Below are 22,607 nucleotides of genomic sequence, written 5' to 3'. Positions count from 1 at the left end.
TGTTGGTTCAGCTGGCCACAGACATACTTTCAAAACACTATCCAGGATGGCTTTCTTCTCAAAGTGGCTAATTAATCAGAATAAATACCTGCAGTCAAGAGCCCCTCCTCCCTACACTACTGCCTTTGATTTGTTCAGTGAAAGCATTCCAAGACATCTTAATTTGTTGCAAGGTAAATTGCAGCAACATCACCCTGAAGAATATAGCTTCTCAGTTGGAGATGTGCAAAACCATCATCACTCTCCTTTGAAGGAATCTGGTTTACAAAACAGATGTTTTTGGTGTTTTGTTTTTAATGACTCTACCAGCACTGAGAGATTCAGCAACAACTCTGGAGTTGTTATCCCTTTATTCAGAATAGAAGCCTACTTTAAGAATAAATAAATAAATAAATAAATTTTGAAAGCCCACTTGTGAAGAGACTATTCATTTGCAGACTCTGGCTAGCAAGACCAGTGGTCATTGAGTCCAGTAACAAGAAAGAAGGTCAATGGAGTGAAGCCCAGGTTCCCACGGTCAACAGGGACAACAGGAAATCCCCATTTTCCAGTAAGTGTTCTCAGCTTTTGTACTGTTTTCTGGGACTCCCACACTCATCTTATTTCATAAGTTCAGGCCTCTTCCCTTTAATATGGCAGACAGCACTGGAGCACTCGAATGCACAGCACATTGTCTAGAAGAGAGGTGTCAATACTAGATGGCAAAGCATTTTTCTGTATAGAATGAAGCTGCACTGTCTTTCACGCATACACGTGGTCACTCCCTTCCTTATCACAGAATCACAGGATTGTAGTGGTTGGAAGGGACCTTTGGAGGTCATCTAGTCCAGTTTCCGATAAAGCACATTCCCCAGCGTAGGTTCCACAGGAAAGCGTCCAAGTTGTTTTGAATATATGCAGAGAAGGAGATGCCACAACCTCTCTTTCGCCCACAGGGGCCTCTAGACACAGTATTGTATTTCTCACCCCAAGCTTCCTGCTGAATGCTATACCAAGTAATCCCTATGGAAAAGTCTTCTAACAGATGCTAGTTTGATGGTCATCATTCAAAACCCTTTCACTTCCAATGTGCTTCTGGCTCTGCAAAAAAATGCCTTTAAAGGATAAGGCATTCACACTGGACGGCTATCAGAAAATCAGTCCCTGACAGAATCTGAAAGACCTTTGGGTGTCCCTATTTGTCTTTCCAACCAGAAAATCACTCTTCACCTCTACCCGCTGTGTCATATTATGACAATGTAATAGCCAACCTTCTCCAAAATTTCTCTTTTGATATTTGCCTCTTGTCCTAATTTCTCATTTCTCACTTGTGCCCTACTCCCTCATGAATCTGGAATCTACTGCAGCAAAAAGATATTGAGTTTAACATAGCAAAGCTTGCCAGAAATTATTCTGATCAACAAAAATCATGTCTGCTAGAGGAAAACAAGGCAAAAAGCCCAGGTTCATGGGTTTTTACCCTAAGACCTTCTCTAAATTACCATGCTTTCATTTTACTTTGTTGGTTTCATTTCGTCAGGCAATTAGGGAAACTGGGAGTTAGTTTTTCTACCTGGTCTTCACATGTTTTGGTGTTTTAAGAGAAAAAGAAGAAAGAAAGAAATTGGATTTCACTCTCTAAATGCTCATGTCTTAAGTACCTTGTACCAAAGGCATAGACAAAATCTTTAAGAGTTTCTAGTGGTACTGATTCCCTTTCTGAGGCTATTAAAATGGCTCCATTTAGTAACTGATAAAGGTGCCTTTAACACGTGTCCATAACAAGGAGTATTGTGCACTGTTACAATTGTTCAATAGATGTCCAGTCACGGACAGACAGTGCTTCAGACTCACCATCTCTTCAGCTCAGCATAATGCATTGTCCTGTCAGGGATTAATGGAAGTGCCACTCACATTAGATGCTAATTCTGGTAGCAACTCCGTTACTCCACAAGTGCTATGGCTGCTTCTGGCAACTAATACTAGAAGCAGGTGCTGCACATGCTGGACACTGAGGAGAAGAACAATGAGAAACCAAAGCGAAGAGCACAATGCAAGAACATATTCACAATGCAGCAAGAAGACCATGGACAAGGGAAAAGAGACATTTGAAAAGGGCTGTAAAAATAATGGAAAAGAAAGAAAGAAAGTCAGGGAAAAAAAAGGAAAAAAGGAAAAAAGATAAAAAGAAGAAAGGATCCCAAAGATTAAAGAAGAAAAAAAAAAAAAAAAAAAAAAGAACCAAATAGCAAGTGAATGCACAAGATTGTAGAAAGTCTTTTCTCAGCAATGGCCAACACATAACACCATCAGAAAATCATCACTAGAAAGTTGTCCAATAATAGGAAAGAGCAGCAGAAAGAAAGGACAGAGAGTGATGCCAGTGAGGTAATAAATATTTAACGTTTAATATGTTGAATACATGGTAGAATACTGATTATTAATGAAAATAAGAGTCTTAAAATTAATTATTGGATCTCTACTCCAAGAAAAATATAGCAGGAGAGATATACATAAACATTGTAAAAGCCAGGCAGTTCAGAGAGTTCTCAGCTCCACTGGGGGTCATCCCAAATTGTGTTTAGATAATGGATTCCAGAATAATTTGAATTGCTTCCTCAATTATGCTTAAAACGGGCTGAGAAGCACCTAGGTTCAAGCTATCTTATGCTACAGCACTTTTGTCATATTTTCCTTCTAGTACTTTGCTTATTTACCACGGACTGCACATGGCACAGTGGGAGAGAGGAAATCCAAGGCACTGGACCTCTTTCTCAGAATCACAGAATCACAGAATGGCCCAGGTTGGAAGGGACCTCAAGAATCATGAATCTCCAACCCCCCTGCCACATGCAGGGCCACCAACCTCCCCATTTAATACTAGACCAGGCTGCCCAGGGCCCCATCCAATCTGGCCTTGAACACCTCCAGGGACGGGGCATCCACAACCTCTCTGGGCAGCCTGTTCCATCACCTCACCACTCTCATAATAAAGAACTTCCCCCTGACATCCAACCTAAATCTCCCCTCCCTTAACTTAAAACCATTTCTGAGACACAGAAAGTCTTTTGTGTTTGAAAGAAGCTCCTACATATTTAAACGGTTTGCAAACCTAGCTAGATATGCCACAGTCACAAAACAAAACAAAAATAATCTAATAAATAGCACTACCACGTCAGCAATTTGTCAAACAAACATAGGCCTTTCACTTTGTATTTCAGAATTTTTTTACAAGAGAAACTGAAGAGAGAGAAGGAGGGGGCTATTCAGAGATATTTATCAAACCTAAAAAGCCAGACCCTGGCAGCAGATGGTAGATGGAAAACAGGAAGATTTTGTGAAAGAATATAACAGTATAAAAATATTGGAACAAAGGAATACATCATGACATTAGGAAATAATGAAATTTAAAGACATACAAGGAAATATGTTATACACTGTCTGTTGCTCTATTAATAGATAAAAATGAGGCAATGAAATAAATACAAGGGAAATGATAAAGCAAAAGTAGTTTATCATTAACAAGTTTATGCGCTCCAAAGCACATTAAGTCTAGATTTGGAAAAAGTATACCAAACGATGTTTTTAAATTTCTTCTGAGGGTTGGAGAAATGGGGACTACTGTTAGCATGCCATAGGTGTCTAGTATTTTGTATTAAAAAGCTGCGGTCATGGTAAAAAGCAGATAAGCTATTAAATAAGAAAGCTCTCTTTGATTCACGAGGTCAGTGTGCTGCAAATCACTAGAGGCAGATAGGGTAGGTACACCAAAAGTCAAACTGTATGCTTCTGTCACCTTCCTGCTCTTATTTTTCAGGGGATCTACTACGATCAGACAGGAAGAATGAGCTAGACAGGCTAGACGGATCTTTGGTTTAACCTCTTTTCTATTTCTATAACCTTGACTAAGAAATTATACATTGAGGAGATGGAAAGGAATTTATTAATGATGGTATGTTTGACAGCCACTATCCTGGATTTAAAAGATCTTGGCTGTTGCCAAAGGCAATGTAGGCTGCTACCTAACTAGTCACCCCACAAGCCAAACAAACATATATCCCGTAACTCCTCTTGAGTCCATACATTTACATGAATAAATTGCAACAACTACCAGTTTGCTTGGGCAAGATTCATTTTACAAATTCCTCAGCATAACCTTAGCTTCTGACAGCTCCAACTACATAAACAAGCACTTGATGTCCAGATGTGAACAACATGTGAGTAAGATCAAACTTTCATTTTATAAAGTTACTTTATAAACAGAGCTTCCTAGCAAGTCATTGAATCTAATTTTTATATGCTGTTTGTATGTATAAAGTAGATCTTACCTTGATCTTCTGAAGAAACTGGTGACCTGAAATAAAACAACAAAGTCCAGTCAACCTTTGCCATGAAAAGGTCACAGATGAGTTTCAAAAGGCTCTATGGGAAATGAGATATGGAGGAATTGAAAGGTTTTATTCTTGAGCTTATTTCAAAGGAGAAATTGTAAGGTAGCTAAGAAAAAAAAGGGAGCAGAAAGTGCAGAGACCTTCTCTAGCAGCAGGTCCTGCAAACAAGAGTGGCCATATGGAACCACATTCATAAGGCTGTGGTCTCATGCCACAAGTTTCTATGGGTACTTGGCAAAGAACTTTACTACTATTACTGTCAGAAATAGCTCATGCTACTTCTGATCCTGATCCTCCAAAGATTATCAAATGGACAATAGTTAAGTGTGGGCCAGGAAGAACCCTCCCAGCTAGAGACAATGGAGAAAGGGTAGCTTCGGAGGAACTCACAACTACTAAGGCCATTTTTATCATGAGTCAGTGTGATGTAGAGTATAAAACATTAATTGGAATTAAGAAATTCATAATAATGGCACTTTCACAAAAGCAACATAAATGGAACAAAAAAAAAAATCAAGGTTAAAAAAAAACACAACAGTGTCTGGACAGTGAAAAGCAACAAAACCACAGCAGCAAAAGCAGCAACATGTTATAGGCTATCCTACCAGTAGTCTAAACCTCTGGTAATACTCCAAGAGCAAGGGGTTATAAAACATGAGGGACAACTCAGTGCTGATAAACAGAATGTCCCCACTGAATCCCAGGGATGGGATTCACAGCTCCCATAGCTAAAGATCTCACTCATCATGCTGCCGAGTACCCATGGCAAAGGAACATAAAGAGGTGTAAAGTATTGGCCTTTCATTTTTGTCTTTGCTGCAGTAGCTTGGCTTAGCAAAACTGGGCTAATTCTACAGCCAAATCTGTGCTGTGCTTTGCTGATTGAGACCCAGACGACAGCACACAGTGGATTGATTGGAACACTGCCCCATCAGCTCCCTGATGATGATTTTCAACATCATGTATAGCCTTCCCACACAGATAACAATGAGTTTATTCCTGTAGTGAATGGACCAACTCTCACTTCTGTTGCAATACGTACTTAATTTTTGCATCAAAGTACAAAAAAAAACAAATTACTAAAGAAAATGTTAGTATTGCCAGCAAGCAGATCAAAGTTGACATTAGAAAAGCAACCAGAGCAAAGAAGTTAAAGTACACTAGGAACAAAGAGGCAAAGAACGTACATATTTAACAGAGTCAGCAGGGGCTAGAGGGAAAGCAAAGGGTTAGGAATCCTGGATTTAAAGGAATAAAGGAACTGAGGATAGTCCATATCACAAGATTGAAAAGTAAGGTTGAGGGATTATATAGGACATCAGAAACAGATACTCAAATTTGTGGATGCAGAAAGGAAAGATGGAAAGAAAAGGGAGGTTTCCTAACGAGGTATGCAAATCTGTATTTTTAGGAAGAGAAACATTCAAACAGAAAGAGACAAAAGAGTTACAGCACAGCTGGAGCGATGGTCACTGTGAAAGGAAAAATATGATTGCCTAATTAAGATTCTGACTGTGCTAGAAGCCAATGTATCTGTATGGATCGGAATTAATTAATCCACTATTGCCATTAAATTCTCTGATTGCTGCTGCACATCCTAAGCATGTATCCTGCTCTGCTGTCAGCCAAACCAGCTATGCCCTTCAACTTCATCTACGTCTGTGGAAATACGGTAAAAATTAAGGCAACTCAGAGGATTAGTAGTCATCATTAGGACTGTTCCACAGCTTTCATCAGCATGTCAGTCCCCACCAGAAGCCCTTCTGAAGGTCAAAACTCAACGCAGCATTTCTGAAAAGGTTATACCATGTAAAAATGGCCATATCAAAAGGTGTGATTATTTAGGTTTTTAAAGATAATTTTTACATGCAAGAATCATGCCAGGGTCCTTAGCCGAAGTATCTTGGCACTCCACCTATTTCTAACAAAGTATCTCACTGTAACAGCCGAATTTATTCCTTGGCTTCATTTCTTAATTGCACAGTTTCATCACCTTTTAGACTTTTATTTGAAACAATAAAATAAACATTTGGCTTATCCCATAATTTAGCTCTTCATTATACCTTGTAAAGCAGATGTTAGTAGCTCCTTAAAAAATCAACAAGAGATACCATCACACCACCATCACCACCTTCTCAATTAAAACATTGAAGTGTGCAATAAAAAATAGGTTTGTGCACATTTAATGTGCCCCAAATTAGTATGTACTTTGCAAACTACGAATCCCATGCTCGTTATTTGCATGCTTTGAACTTAGTGGTTAAACAGTGAGAAATCTGATAGGTACTACTGTTGCTACTAGCAGTGTTTTCATTTGTCAGGCTTCATCGGGCATCTTTTGAGGCTGCATAGGCTGGTATCTTGAGAAAATAAGGTTTATGTACACAAGATGCTGTGATTATGTATGCATATCTCTGCCTCACACTAATAAAGTTTGAGCCTGTTGGCTGATTTCCCGCATTATTAACAGAGGAGGTGGAGATCCAATTACTGCTTTCATAAGGAGAGGCAATAGCAGGAGGTCAAACTTTCTGAGGTAGCTGTGAAGACACAAAGAAAGGTTCTGAATATCTCAGTAACACGAAAACCTCAACAAGAGCTTCTACAATTTGAGATACCAGAGGACCAAAGACAATAAATTAGACTTCCTTTATTCCACTACTCACAGAAGGAGTATTTTGACACAGAGGAAAGGACTTTCAACAATTTTGTGTAATTTCAGGCCATTCATTTAAGCAGAGGATGGAATTTTCCAAACCATTCAAGCACTGTTCTAACTACTCCAACAGGAGTCTTGCCTGTAACTATAGTGTAAGGAAGTGAAGAACTGCTGACTTCTTTTAAAGTCCACTTTGTTAGTGTTGGGCACTTTATGCATTGTTTGGTCTACCCCATTCTTATGAGAGGGAGGAAGGAAATGAAAAAAAGAAAGCATAATGACCTACTTTAAACCACATCCAGTCTCTCCACAGCCGCAAGGGACTTACCTGACAACAAAAAAATCTGGTGGATGCTCATATTTCTGGTCACACATCTTTTTTTCAGTTCTTTAAGAAGTGTGAGGGATATACTGTGGCAGCAATGGTCACCAAATGGGTGCCCTGAGAACGGTGGATTCCAAGCTGCTAACATCCACATAGGAAGTGTCTAGCTAGCTCCTATCAGCTGCCCTCTGAGAATGATTATAGCTATGTGCTTTACAGCCACAAAGAGGCAAGCCATCGTTCACAACTTCCATGTCTTATAAAAAGTAGAGACAAATCAGAGGTACTTTAGAAGAACTAACATGCTGTCAAGATCTGTGTCCCCACCTGGGTCAATACACTTTGCAAATTAAATCAAGAAGAGACTTCCATTTAGTTCAACCTTCAGGAAAAGGATCTGGCACTGCAATATCCTGATCTTGGACACTTCGGAATGGAACTGCTTATTTTTTTGACATCAACAACAGTTACTTGTTTATGCTCTTCTCTTGCTGGAAAATTAACAGTGCTGCCAAAACTAACTTGTAGGTTCATCATCACCACTACCAGCCTTTCCCCGAAAGAGACTAAAGAGGTCCATATGTCTATGACAGGCTACATTTTCAGAATTCTTATGTTCTTCTATCAGTATTGCTCTTTCCCATACGTAAAAGTGAAAGGGAAGCCCAATTTCAAATGTTTTCACCAAAAAGTATCAATCCAATTTCTCTGTCCTGAGTTTGCTGGTGCTTTATGAAGAGTTTTTGCTGTACTGATTAATTGAAGAGAATACAAATCTTACTACAACAACCGGGAAGAGGATCAGAAAGAATGAGGAAGAAAGCATGTTGCTACCTTTTCATGCTGTTCATATCCCTCCTTTTGCTACAGATCCTGCAGTGTTCTCCTGTTGTAGAGCATGAAGTTCTACTCAGAAGAGATATTAACACCTGCAAGCCTCAGTCTACAATAGAAGCTGCATGTTGCCTGGTCTACTATGACTTACAAAAGCAAAGCACTATACTTTGTCCTTACACAAGGTGCACAAGTATATTCCAGCAACTTAGCTTATGCTCAAAAAAGCCTGATAATGAAAAAAGGCCCTAATCATTCTAATTCCCTAAACATTCATGAGATGCTTCCAAGAAATGGGAAGACTCAGGGTACTGAAGGCATAGACAGTCCTCCTAAAACAGCACTGTGCCTCAGAGTTCAGAGACTGATCCAAAGCTCACTGAAATTTTTCTGCTCACTCTTTCAGTGTTTAGATCTATTGCTGGCAAAGGTCTAATCCCTAGTGCAGACAAGACAGTTTTCTGTATCATGAAAGCCTACCCCAAACTGCCAAATACTAGGAGTTGCTTCCCAGTACATTCCCCAGTGTGCAAGCACTAGATTTATTCAGTACTGGAAGGGTGGAGGAAGAAATATTCATTTCTAAGCAAGGCAGGTCAGGGGGCTATCACAGTTTTGTGCCTGGTCAACAAAGGCTTCCAAAATCCAAAAAACACACCCAACCTCCAGCAGACGAATTCTAACAAAATTTCAGCAAATGGGTACATTATTCATGAAGACAAAAGCCTCTGGAGAAACAAATCCGGAGTTGATGTGAAGTTGCTGTTTTAATCAATAAACCTTTAGCAGAAACCATCTGCACTAGGCCTATTTAAAAAGAGCCATTTAGAATTTAAAGGCCAAATAACAATCCACATGCAGCAATTTTGCTGGGTTTTATGACCATTCGTCTTTTTCCCAGCTCAAGCAATGTATTTTTGCAAACTTTCTCATTCACATACCTGCCTGTGAGCAATGGAGAGAAAGAGCTTTTAGATTAAATCTGCTTCTCCTCATTTTGTGTGTTCATCTCTTCAGAACTGAAAATAGCATTCTTGTAGAGATTTATTCACATATTCTCTGATTGGAATGAAAGATAAGTCTTAGCACATTAATTTTTTTTTTTTTTTTTTTTTTTTTTTTTAAAGGTGAGGAAACTCCCTCATTCAGCAAACTGCATCAAAACCACTGGGACTGGCAAATTCCCTGCAGCTGCAAACTGTGACTTGTATCTTCCTGGCAGAAAAGCAGAACAACTTGTTTTCCTGCTTTCTCAGCATCTCTTACTTGGAGAAGCCCAATAAAAGTTAAATATAACATTCAGCCTAGCTGCCACTATTTTCTGCCATGGCACTTGACAGAAAATACAAGTCTAGAAATTACTGAGAGCTCCAGCCTTCCACTTTCAAACTACACATGCCCAATTCTAAATGTCTCATGTAGGCAGGAGAAACAAGTTAGCAAGTTAAACAAAGGCAAATAGAAAGTTCTAAACCTGGAGAGAAGCAAACTCATTCAATGGGACAGTCTGGGGGCCAACCAGCATTTCCTAACAAAGTGTAGGTTGTTAGTTGCCTACAAGTTGAATGTCAATCAACAGCATGCCTTCACAACAATCATAGAATCATCTAACAGAATCACAGAATGGCCTGGGTTGAAAAGGACCTCAAAGATAACCTAGTTTCAACCGCCGTGCTGTGAACAAAGTCACCAACCATCAGACCTTCTGGCCTTGCACATCTCCAGGGATGGGGTATCCACAACCTTTCTGGGCAACATGTTCCAATGTGTCACCACACACTGAATGAAAGCTAACTGTGTATTGGGTTGTATTCACAACAGTATAAACATAAAGTAAATGAAAAGGAATTTTCGCCTCTACTCTCCGAGACTGTACCTGGTGTTTTGTACCAAGGCTGGGACTTCCCAGAATAAGACAGACATTGACAAACTGAACTCGAAGGGTCGCAGAGATGTGAGGGCACATCAGAGGTGGCTGAGGGTACTGGAGTCATGCAGTAAGGAGACTCAGGGGAAATCTTATTGCCTTAAACTATCTAATGCAAAGGTATAAAGAATACAGGGCCAGGGCCTTTCTGAAGTAAAAAGGAGGAGGAAAGATAGGATGAGAAGCAACAGTCACAAGCTGGAACACAGGAAATTCAGACTGGATGTTAGGAAAAACATTATGTGGATGACCAAAGAGGGATACAGGTTGTGCAAACATATCCAGCCTTGCAGACATCGAATGCTCAGCTGGACAAGAGTCTGAAGATTTATAACAGGACCTATTTCAAATAGAGAGTTGTGCTAGATAAATTTCAGAGGTCCTTTCCAACACATTTTTTACAATTTTATAAGTCTCTCTACAATGCTTTCTTTTATTAATATTCCATTTTTCTTGTCACTCTTTTATAAAAAGTATTTCTCTCAGACAATGGCAACACTGTCTCTCACATGTGGGAAAATGCTGACCAGCAGTGCTTCCTGAATCTAAAAAAATCCATTCAAGTTACTTATTATTTTACAGAATTCTATTCAGACATATCCTGTCAATCTGTACCAACAGTCTGGAGAGTCTAATTTTTTTTCTAATTCCATTAAGGGCAAAGATCAGCAGTTTTCCAGGCATCCCTGTAGCTTCCTCCTACAGCCTGTCTCTACCTGTGTCTAGATGTCTGGATGAGGAGCTATGAGATATGGTTTAGTAGCCTGTGGTAGCAGTGGTAATGGGAGGACAGTTGGACTAGATGATCTTGTAGGTCTTTTCCAACCTTGTGATTCTATGATTCTATGATACCTGCACATAAATTCGTGACTAGCCCAGCAACTCAGGTGGTCTGGTGCTTCATAGGAAAACCAGGGCAGCTCTGATGTATCCTCTTCTTGTGTCTCAGGCACATCTGTCCCTCATATTGTTTCATATCTTGTCTCACTACACTACGTGTCTTGGTTTTTGTTGTTTTTTTTTTTTTTTCTCTCTTAACATCTACTGTATTTCTCTGTCCACTGTAAAAGACTTCGAGAGAAGGCAGGCCTGTATCACCACAATACAGTTATACCTGAAGTTGTACTGACACCCAGAGGAATGCCTTGGGAATTGCTGCTTAACTAGGAAAGAACAGATTTTTAATCCAAGCATGCTTAACACTGACTTAAAAATTTATAAGAAAATAGAGAAGCATTCTAATATGTTTATCTTGAAATAGATATCTTTTCTTTGGAATTATCATCAAAAACACGACCGAAGAATGCTGGATTGCATCTTTGAAAAGAAGGCATTTCCAGATGACCATCAGGATCACTGCAAGGTGATCCAGGATGTTTGTCGATTTTCTTTTTTAATACTTGCCTCCCGTTTCTTTCATCACCACATGACACCAAAGTACCTCAGGGGGAATGTAAGACATTTAGTTTGAAGAGATCCTGATCCAAGACTCTTCAAAACGGTATTCTTCCATTTCCAGTCTTGATCTAAATCTTCAAAATCCTCACTGACCTAATCTGTCAATTGTTCAACAAATCTTGGCAGAGTGGGATGGAGGAAAGGTGAAAATAAAGCAATGGCTTTCATTTAACCCAGAGAAAGGAATCATTTTCATAACTGAAAAGCCATGGCAGCCACACTCCTAGCACACTCATTACACTCTGGTTCAGAAATCACATCCCCCAGCTTTGCCCTCAGGTTGGATGGAGATGAAACACATCAGCTGTTTGGTGTCTTGAGACAGCATCCAAATAATGACAGGCCAGCTTGGATTTCTAAATAATCTAGAAGCTGCCCTAAGTGATGCATTTGCTACCACAAAGTAAACCAGTGACTCCTGGTAAATTGCCTTTAGTGGTTTTGAGAGAAGGGAGACTGAAACATAAGAATCCCTCAGAAAAAGGCTCATGCGATTATGTTCATAAATAAGTGGCCTCGTTTTCACAAGTGCTAAGCAGTAAGTAACCCTCACTGCTTACCATTAATTAAAAAAAAAAATCAATTAATTTGCATAACACACACCCCTCTATAATCCTATGCAGAGCAGATCTGCTGAGCCCTTTACACTCCTGCTATGGGGTAAGTAATGGAGAATAAATCATTGTAATAGGAGTTTCAGATAGGTTTTTTGTGCTACGCTTTTAGAGGCCTGGCAGAGATACAAGAATCTAGGAGTCAGAGTTATACTGGCTCCAAGCCACTTCTGGCTCTCTGGTTTCAGTTCTTGGCAGGCATATTTTAGCCAGGTCCATCTGTCCCTCCTTGCCCATGGCCATTGACACTGCCAGGAACCACAGCAAGGATATGTGCTACAGCCCCACTCTTCATGTATTTCCCTCTTAGGCACACACATCTGTGCCAGAACTGCTAAATGCTCACTCAGTCTCAGCTACAGAGACAAAGAGCTGGGTGTTAGAGCTTCTTTCGCAGCACAAAGGAGCAGCAGGCAAGCAGGGACAACTTTTCTCCCTACTCCTTTGAGTACTTTCCAGATTTCAGAATTTTCTCCTCTCACCCAAAACACGCTTCAGCAGCTTTTCAAGAAGAGACAGAGCCTTCTACATCCTCACATATAAAGCTGCAGCCAGGGGCCTAGGACTTGCATCCAAGACATAGAAGAACAAGAGCAGCCATGCTGAAACACCCAGCCTGGGGTATGGGCTCCCCCAATCTCAGCAATTCCCAGACAAACTGAAAAGTGCCCCCCTAATTGGAGTGAGCATTGATGTCAAAATATTGCTCCCACTGTCATCGAAACAGTCCAAACTTTATGGGTCCAAAATACTAAATTGCAGTCCTCAAAAGATGACCTATTTTTATGTCATGGCTTTTTTTCTAGCTTTTTCTGTATGGTATTTTGACACTTGCCCTTCCAGTTTTCCAGCTACAGCTGAATTTGAACATGTAGATACAGAAGAATTCGAGAAAGTTAGCAAAGGTTTGACTTTTTGGAGCGTAAGCCAAGTAAGCCAAAGTAGCACTTCTGCGTGACGATCTAGAGCAGCTTTTTCGTTTAATTGTTTGGTTGTTTTTACCAAATTACATTTTAATTATCTCTGCAAACCTGTTAAGCCAAAACCTAATAATATGAATAGAATATCAATAAATAAAGTCTGAATGCAAATTATGAGATGCCTTAGTGTAAAAGGTTGGACATTCTATGTTGTTTGATGCACATGTTACATCTCACAGCATTACAGATCAGTACCATGCCCTGAACCTCTAAAAGCTTATTAGTCTTGGATTTCATAGAATCATAGAATCATTAAGGCTGGGGAAAAAAGTACTGAATGAGAGCACACTAAGAACTGGTCTCCTCTCCAAGCAAATAGCCACTCTTTATGGCAGCAACAGAGAACATGGACACAGGTTTGATTTTCCTGCAAAATGCTCATAAATCTGAGACCTGGATGGTTCTTTCTGTCTTACTTCAGCTCTTACAGATAGGTAACAAGTACACAGAAATAAACACATGTATGTTACCTAAAACAAGAAGGTTCACTTATTTTCCAGCATTTATTGGACTGGAAGCTTGCAGTGCTGGAGGTTATCTATCCTATATTTAAGAGTGCTCAAAGCAAGTTCAGAAAAATACAGGCACCCTTTCTATTGGTCATTCTGTATAACATAAGTAAACCCAGCTAGCCCGCCCATCTTCCAGTGTCAGTAATGTACGTCCCTGGAGGCCCTGGGTCTGTTATTCCCACTCCATAAAGCTGAAGAGGGGGATATTCATATCCCACAGTAGAATCATCAGCTCCACACTCTCCTCTGTCCTTCTCTTGCCAGTTACATTTACCACAGACTTGATGCTCTCAGGAAAGCAGTGGGCCCTAAAGATCAAATTATCAAATGTCACTTTCTTTTACCCAGTCAAACAGAAAACAATTATACAGGAAGTGACTGTCTTGATACGTTCCTCTGCCTTCCATGCTATGCATCTGCCATATTTCTCAGTATAGATTTTGCTTCTCACTCCAGGGGCTAAATTAAACAAGCAGAATGGAAGTGAAAGGTAAAAATAAAAATAAGAAAAAGAAAGAAGGGAGGGAGGGAAGGAAGAAAGAGGGGAAAGAAGAAACATAACGAGTTGTAACAAGAAAATAGGACAAAAAAAACCCCAGAGCTTTTCTATTTTGGCTTTGGCAATCAGCCAGAGAGTAAATGTAGATTAATAGCTGTTACAGCAAACAAGTTAAAAGTGAGGCACCTAGCTATCTGTACTCTGTCAACATATATTTCACCCTTTAAACACGCTCCAAAACTTACATTCCACCTTGAGAACTCATTTTCCTCTTCTTATTTACTGGAAATATTTGGAAAGTGTTTTCAAGTAAGATGGTACCTGATTTTTTCAACTTTGGGATAAGTAGGTCCCTTTGTCAAGAACCTGTGTAAGCCATGCCTAAGGTCACAAAAGGAGAAGAGAAGAGCTGCACCTCTTGCGCTTCTCTTCTGGAAAGCAGCCTGCCAGTCAAGAAGCAAGATCTCTCTAAAGAGGCCAATTTGTAGTCTCATGGTGTGTGGGAATGTTTTGCATGTCACTGTCTGCCAAAATAATTTGTCAGCAGGATAAATACCTTTAGCTGTGCATCAGGTGTTAAGATGCAACAAAAGTCATTAAGAGCCCTCATTCTAAGTGCTTATGGGCAGGTGGGTGTGAAAAGAAGCAGCTAAATTCCCACCCAATCTACTCTGGAGATTTACATTTTGAAAAATAAATTCATTTGGTAATAAGTACTATAGGATGCAGTACAGGATGTACTATTCTATTTCCATTACATACTGAAGGAGCAGAAACACAAATCTGCTTCCTCAAATGTGCCGGCTGTTGTTAAAACCCTTTTGCAATTCAGCTCCTCAACAGCAAAAGCTGAAGTCTTACTTCTGGAAGAAAACAAATGCTATTTCCACTGCACTCACATTCAAAAATAAAGTCTTACACAGGCAAATCAAATCAAAATTCCAGTTTCTTCTTTTCCTAATTACTCTTAACAGGGGCAAAAGCAAAAGACAATGTCTTAGAACTCAGTATTACTGGTAAAGGGGTTGCCAAGAAAATGTGTCTAGGATCTGTATTACCAAATACTAATGACTGCTGCAGAAATTTTAATAAGTAACAAATATGACTTTTCTATATCCCAGTTATGTATAAGTGCAGCTAGACTTTGGCAGCAGTGACATCAAATCCTGCTAATGAATGAGGGAAGTGGTAATTAAATGAGTTCAATCACTTAAAAGAAGAAATTGCTAGAAGTTCATGTTAAACATTTTTCAGAGTCATCTGATTTTGACTGTTTGCAGAGGTCACAAAGATGATCCAGAGGGCTGAAGCATCTCTCCTATGAAGAAATATTGAGGGAACTGGGCTTGTTCTTCCTCAGGAGAAGAGAAGGCTCCAAGGAGACCTTGCTGTTGATATGTGGTGACAATTTCCCCAGTCCTGTTTCTGTCTCCTCAGATGTCAGAGCAAAATGCCAGGATTTCCTCATGCTCTTAACGGTTTCTGAATACATGAAATTCTCTATTCCCAGTGTCTGGGCCCAAGAGAATAAAACAATTAACAGGTGTCTTCTTTGTCAAGAAGTGCTCCAGAAATGAGAGTAAGGGAAAGTTTACAGAAGCAAGTGAAGAAAAGGCTTCCTAATGATAGATAATTTTTAGCTTCCATCTAGAACATAAGCAAGATTTTAACTACTATGACTGCATTACATTGACAATAATGAGAGCTTTCATAATACAAGACCAGTCTCTCACTGAGGTGCATCAGTTTTTACCGCTCAATCTCAGTGAGGAACTTTGCTTTCACTCAAAACAATTTCTTATCCACTTGCTACATACTTATAATTCCTTTTTTTTCTACACATTTTCGAAGTACTATTCTTATTTAACACATATTTACTTGTCCCTGAAACATTACATCATATTTTCTCTTGTTTGAGTTCTTATCCTTCCTTTTACTAAGATCATTTTTAATACCAATTTTCTTGCAAGACCTGGAGAGCCAATTTAGGCAAGTCTTTCTCATGCTCCTTTTTAAGGTAGCAAGAATGATGCCTTACAAGCTATTTGTAAAAGTGTTTAAGACAAAATAAGGGAAAGAAAATGCAGTTGAGCACAAATGGGCACTGCTTTTTGTTAATTAATAATTCTATTTTAAGGACTATACAAGCATACGGTGAAAGTAAGATATGACCTATGCTGTCTCACAAACAAGACTTGCTCAAAAGTAATCACTACTCATGTAATGTCTGGGAAAGGACGTTTATACAGCTGTACAAATAGGCAGTTAAGACATGTATTTTACTTATATAGCTTAAGCTTGTAAACTAAATCTGAACTAATCCAGATTTTACTACCAAAACACACCAAAACAGACTTCTTTGCTTATTTAAGAGCTGGCACTGAGTTTTCCAGTGCAAAAGTTTTGAAGAAACACTTGGATTCTTTCAATCCTTCATCAACTTCTCAACCTTCAAAGTTCAGTATCACTAGGCAGCTCCTGCGCAACATGTTGAAATACAAGGGGCTTCAATATTTTCTTGACTTCTACTACATGAGCATTCCTTTTCCTTTCTGTATGCAAGCTTTGATCCCTGATGTTCTTCTCCCCTTGTACCACACAAAGATTTCACTTTTAAAAAAAAATAACAAACATCTTCTAACATCTGTACAATAGCACTGATTTTCTGGGCAATTATCTGATTTTTGTGGTTGAGTTAAAACACTTGGCAGTCAGCCTTTTTCTGATTCCCTCTCATGAACTAAGTTATTATTGCCTCATAAAGCAGTGCCTGGGTGATATTGCTAGCTAATTAATGTCTATTTAGTGTAAAGGGCTTCCAGCCCCTATAAGTGTTTTTTCTTCCTCTCTCTGACAGGGCCAGATGGCACTCTGGCCAACCTTCATCCACCCTTCACAAGCTATGCACTCAGTTCTTACAGTGCATCTAGCAGCTTTGGAATAACGTTACCTTTATGTATGCAGAATGGTCAGATACTAGAAGAGTGGTTATTACTGCTGTAACAATGGCAATATAACAATGTAACAATGGGAAAATTAGTTATTTCAATTTAAAGACAGATTAAACATCTAACAAGGAACAGTTACTTTTTGTGTGTAGTTGTGTTGCTTGTTTGTTTTTTATTTTCTCTCTCTCGTCATATAATAAGTTGACAAACACATAACTAGAAAGAGAAATGGCTAATAATGAATGCATGAAATAGGCTCTGAAGCAATGGTCGTGCCCACTTCACTGCACCATTAGATCACAGGATAAATCAACAATGAATCCACTCATGTTCAAAGGAAGAGTGCAATTACATGTTTCAGTGGAGCCAGTCCAGAATACTTGGCTGTTTTCAAGATCAAGCACCAGCATTACAAGAAACTATCCTCCCACTAGTGCTTTATGCACCTTTGACAGTGGTTTGATGTTCCTTTTAAGATATGACATGCCCCAGCTCCTGGCTACTGCATCAAGATGCTGATTTTCATGGTTTTGCAGTCCACTTATCAATCAGTCACACATCAAAGAGTCTTTGAAAAGGGTAGGGGAAGAAAGAGCAAAACATGAAATATGATTATTAGTTAAATGCCACCTGAAAATTAATTAACACCAAGCTCATCTGATTAAAAATAATAGTGTAAATAGTTTTCTCTCAGAAAGATTGCTTCCACAAAACCATAATTACTTTCTACACCAAAAGTTTGTGATCAGCAACAATGTCACACACCATAATTATTTTCAGAGCAAATTCTTTAATTAATTGAAGTCTGTTAGCAAACTTTGTCTTTTTAGTTATACCCCTCACTTCTCAGAACGCATTACTCCATCAAGAGGAGCTCATATACAGCAATATCAGAGACAATCTGAATAGCCTGCACCCATACTATGACCAACTGGAACCTAATCTGCTCATAACATCTGAGGAGGGTAACTTTCAACTCATGTTTGAAGTGGAAATGACCAACCTCAGTTGAACAACTGAAAGACATTCTATCACAGCAAGTCCTACTCCACTTGCCTTACTGACAGAATATAGGATCTCACGCTTTGAATTAGATGTGGTACACAATAGTTCAGAAAATATAAAACACTAGTGACTCTCAAAACATGGAAACCTCTTGAGTGTGAGGAGGTGTCCAGGAGTCCCCTTTGTGCTCTGCCATATTCCTTTTTAGGGAACTTTAGGGAACTTGATAAAATCTCTCAGCAAGTTTTAAATGAAAATAATTCTGAAGAGACAAATTTCTGTAAAGAACCTGTGAACCGCTGTCAGCTGCTAAAAATATAAAAGTACTCTAAGTTCCTTCTTTAAAATACCAGGTTATAAACCACATTTAATTGGAAAGTCAAGAACTCAAAAGCTTGAAAATACCAGAGCACATGTTATCTGAGCATCATGCTCCAGCTCTGTAGCACACATAAATGATGACAGCCTTTAATTATATTGATACATACTACATTCTTCTAGTGGACTCTTTCTTCAATGTTTAAAAACACCCATCTATTATCTCTTTCTGTTCTTTATATGCAGTACACAACCTCAAGGTTCATTTATCCCCCACTATCAAAACTGTGCATAGAATGTAAAGTGATTAATTTTCTCCTAAGTATCTCCAACAGAGTTTTGCCATTAAATCTGAGCTTTCTTGTGACCATGAAATTTACTCTCACTGTGTTCCTCTAAGGTGAGACTCCAATATTATCTGTATTCCGTAGGTGGGAAAATGAGAGTCAGATGAAGGAAGACACAAACTTTCCATTAATTTTAGTAATACGATCTGAGGCACACAGAAAACATATTACTCACTTTCCAGCCTTTCACTCTCTTTCAACGTCCTCTTGCAATCACCTCTCAGAAATCCAGCCTACCTCAGTGCAGACAAGCATGAAGTGAGGACTCTGTTGTCACTGATCATATGTGAAGTTTGTTTTAAATTCTGAATCATTCAGAAATTCTGTGGAGGAAACTAGGAGAAAACCTAGTCCTCCCAGAGCAGCTTTCAGCTGCCGTAACTGTAATAATATCTTCTCTCTGCTGCAGTCCCCTGCCTAATTTACTATACCACACTCAGCTTTGCCACAAATGAGGCAGTGTCTAAACATACTTCAGAGCTTGCCCACCTGAATAATGAATAATCGGCATGAGCTCATAACTCTAGATTCTGGAGAGAAACAGCCACCATGTCCCTAACCTGTCCCTTCCCTCTTATTTATCGGGGCAGAAAAACAAAGACAAAACCATATAAATAATGGAGAAGGAGGAAGAAACAGAAATGAGCAGAAGTGAGGAACGAAAGAGAAGAAACGAAGGGATATCTGTTGTTTCAGCATGTCAGCACAGTATTTTAAATCTAAGGCAGTAGGAGTTGACTGTGGTGATGGTGACAACATGTCATCAAGCAGAGAAATGCAGAGGGCTCTTACTGCAGCATATAGGCCTGGCTGGCGTCCTTTTGTTTGTCAGGTACCTCGTAGTGCGGGGAAATCTTGCCAAGGCCACTGTCGCTCAGCATCCTCTTTCTAACAGCAGGATTCCACCGATCTGATATTCTAGTAAAGGAAGAAGGAAAAGAAAGGCTTTAAATCCCAGAAATTATCTCACATGCTCTGCTTTGTAGTTCTTTTATGCTTGTTTATTCCCAGTATTTTTCAGCCTGTTGCAAGCTAGCTTAGCTTAATTCACCATGATTAGAAGACTCTTCCTGAAGAGGAACAGGAGCATTTCTAGTCTGCCTAGAGGACAAGGAAAAACAAAGACACTTCACAGTAATTCTAAGGCTCAAAGGACTTCAGGGCCTTAAATATTTGTATCAGAGCCCTGACAATGCAGAGAATGGGTTCATAACTTGATAGATACATTATCAGAGGGTGGTAAGGCACTGGCACAGGCTACCCAGAGAAGCTGTGGAGGTCCCATCCCCGGAGGTGTTCAAGGCCAAGTTGGATGGGGCCCTGGGTGGCAACCCTGCCCATGGTAGAGCAGCTGGAACTAGATGACCTTAAATGTCCTTTCCAAGACTGTAATTAACACTGCTGCACCTGATTCTGCCCCCAGATCTAACACTTTCCGTATCTCCCAACCTTTTGGCAGAGGGAATCAGAAAAGACATGCCAAATTCTGTTGTGGCTGCTGAAGGCCAAATCCCAGCACCACTCACCCAGAGGCCTGCTCCACTACCAGATCAGGCATTCCAGGTGGCGTCCCCCCCTGCTGTGACATTACCAGCTCTGGATCCAGAATAAAAATCTCGTCCTGCGAAATTTCCGTAACAAAGTGCAAATGTTCCTGTTGAAATGATATAAGGAACAAACAATGAACCTGTGGCGTTCAGTCAGAAAGCCCGCTGGCTATAGGAAATCTGGGAATACATCAGGCTGAAAAGAATTTATGGCACTTGTCTGTGTATTTAAATGCATACATAAACACACCAAGTTAGCAATAAGCACTCCTTAGATTTTAAGCCAAACAAGATTCCCAGCCAGCAAGCTTCACACTCACAGCAATGCTTAAGAGGCTGTTGCTCAGTGACTTTTGTCCATCAACACCATTCCACTGAAAACTGGAGGCCTACTCAAAAAACTGAGTCTTATGTGTCCAGCCAAGAACCAACACCTAAGGCCTGCCTTCAGATGACAGGGTTTTTCATTGTTTGGAGATAGTCTCTAAAAACTCAATTGCTTGTACATTCTGGACTTGCATCCTCATTAATAAAGCTCTCTTTTTCAATCCCTCTTTTTCTTTTATTGGCACAGAAGTCCCCTTCAGAAATACTGAGTATGAGAAGGTCTGTCTAAGTAGGAGGATGGGCAGGATACTTTCCCACATTTTGTCATTTTGTGCACAGGGACCATCATGCAGTTTTTTTTCTTTTTCTTATAGAAACACATGGCGAAGAAGTAGGAGGAAAAGATGACACCGTGCAGTGCCAGAATTAGAAAAATGCAGAATAAACAAAACAAAATGGCATTGCTTGTTTTAGTCTGTAGCAGCATCTTCTTCACCTTGCTTTCAAAATTTTCAAGTACAACTTCATCAACGCATTTATATGACTGCATGCAAAGGCCTTTGGTGGCTACATTCAACACCAAACTTGAGGCTTCTGAGCTAAATTCACAGCTCCTTCTGACTGAAATAAACCACAATCTGCAGATATTCATATAATTCAAAAACAGCTTACATTGTTCTCAGGGGAACAAGACGCAAATGGCAAATGGGTAAATCAACAGTTTACATTTCATGCTGAACCACTAATTGGTCAATTCTGTCTATAAGTTGGGAAACATCAAAAGCTCTGTAAAATTTTCAAAGTGCCTTTCAGAAAATATATTCAGATTGGCAGATCTACACCATGGGTTTGAATCTAATGTAACAATATGTTGTTTTGGGCTTTCTTGGGAATATTTGATACAGCTCTATTTATAATTCTCGGCTTCAATCACACTCATTTCTACAGTTATTTCATGTCACACACAGGACCAGGACTTGTGGTGTCTAAAAATATCAATGAAAAGATAAAATCAAGCACACTAATGTAGCACAGATACCCTTACTAAGATATAATAAGGATGATTAATGTAGAACATCCTCATTTGTGTATCAGGTTGGTAGTTAAAAAGAAAAGCACATGATTAGCAGATACAAAACTTCAGTGAGCTCAGTGAAATAATGCAAATTATGTCTACTGAAAAATGGTCCAGAATTTTTTCCCTGCTTTTCATAAGAAATCATCAGCATTCTAGAGTACACAGGAGCAATGGCAAATCATTCATTTTAAGATGCATCTGGCATGGCTTTAAAAAAGATCTACAGAAGCAGTAACCAAATACACATTTACCTGAGATCTGTCAATGCGGTAAAAACGATCAGCGGAAGTTGCTGCAAAGAAGATAAATAAAAAAGCAGAAATGAAGCAAGTGGTGTAAGCAGAACTATATGAACAAGATAGGCTGAGCTAACATCAGCACAATTTAAGAAAACCTCTGTGTCCATGAAGTCACAACATGATCTGATTCATTCATTATTTCTATATTCCTACACCACTGAAAAATGAATTTAAAGATGGGATTTGGCAAAACAATATTCATTGAAGCTATTAACTTGAAATAACTATTTAAAACACAGGCAAATAGAGTCTCAGGTTTATATAAGAAGAACTACTAGTATTTAAATACATGACAGAAAGAGCTGCATTCTTCCAATGACAGTATAGCAAGAACATCATAAAACTGATAGATCTAATATGATTGATTCAAATTGTGAACCTAAAAAACAATAATATGCTTGGGAATTCCTTGTAAAACAAATGCTCAAATATTCAATCTGAATTACTGATACGCTCAAAGAAAATTTATTTTACTCACGAACAAAACCTTAAAGGAGGGAAGAATCACTAAACAAAGTACCAATATGAATGTTGGCACAGCTAAATAATATGTATTGCTA

At 39.2% G+C, this 22,607-nt stretch overlaps 1 protein-coding gene across 4 annotated transcripts in view; it reads right to left on the bottom strand.

Annotated features, from left to right (window-relative positions):
• Positions 1–22,607, bottom strand: part of LOC100551345 (diacylglycerol kinase iota) — a 175,368-nt gene that overhangs the window by 31,713 nt on the left and 121,048 nt on the right. For 3 of the 4 annotated variants that reach the window (XM_085229072.1, XM_085229054.1, XM_085229062.1), the window contains 4 exons: positions 22,000–22,040; positions 20,323–20,450; positions 19,589–19,714; positions 4,308–4,333 (listed from right to left, as the gene is read on the bottom strand). In XM_085229072.1, coding sequence (XP_085085198.1) covers positions 4,308–4,333; positions 19,589–19,714; positions 20,323–20,450; positions 22,000–22,040 — 321 coding nt within the window. The remainder of the gene's footprint in view (positions 1–4,307; positions 4,334–19,588; positions 19,715–20,322; positions 20,451–21,999; positions 22,041–22,607) is intronic. The other variant, XM_085229065.1, reaches the window with a different exon arrangement.

The sequence above is a fragment of the Meleagris gallopavo genome, chromosome 1 (genome assembly GCF_905368555.1).
Source record: "Meleagris gallopavo chromosome 1, MGAL_WU_HG_1.1, whole genome shotgun sequence".
Taxonomy (NCBI): domain Eukaryota; kingdom Metazoa; phylum Chordata; class Aves; order Galliformes; family Phasianidae; genus Meleagris; species Meleagris gallopavo.
Note: the sequence above shows the minus strand (reverse complement) of the source record. Positions and strands in the feature narration are given on the sequence as shown.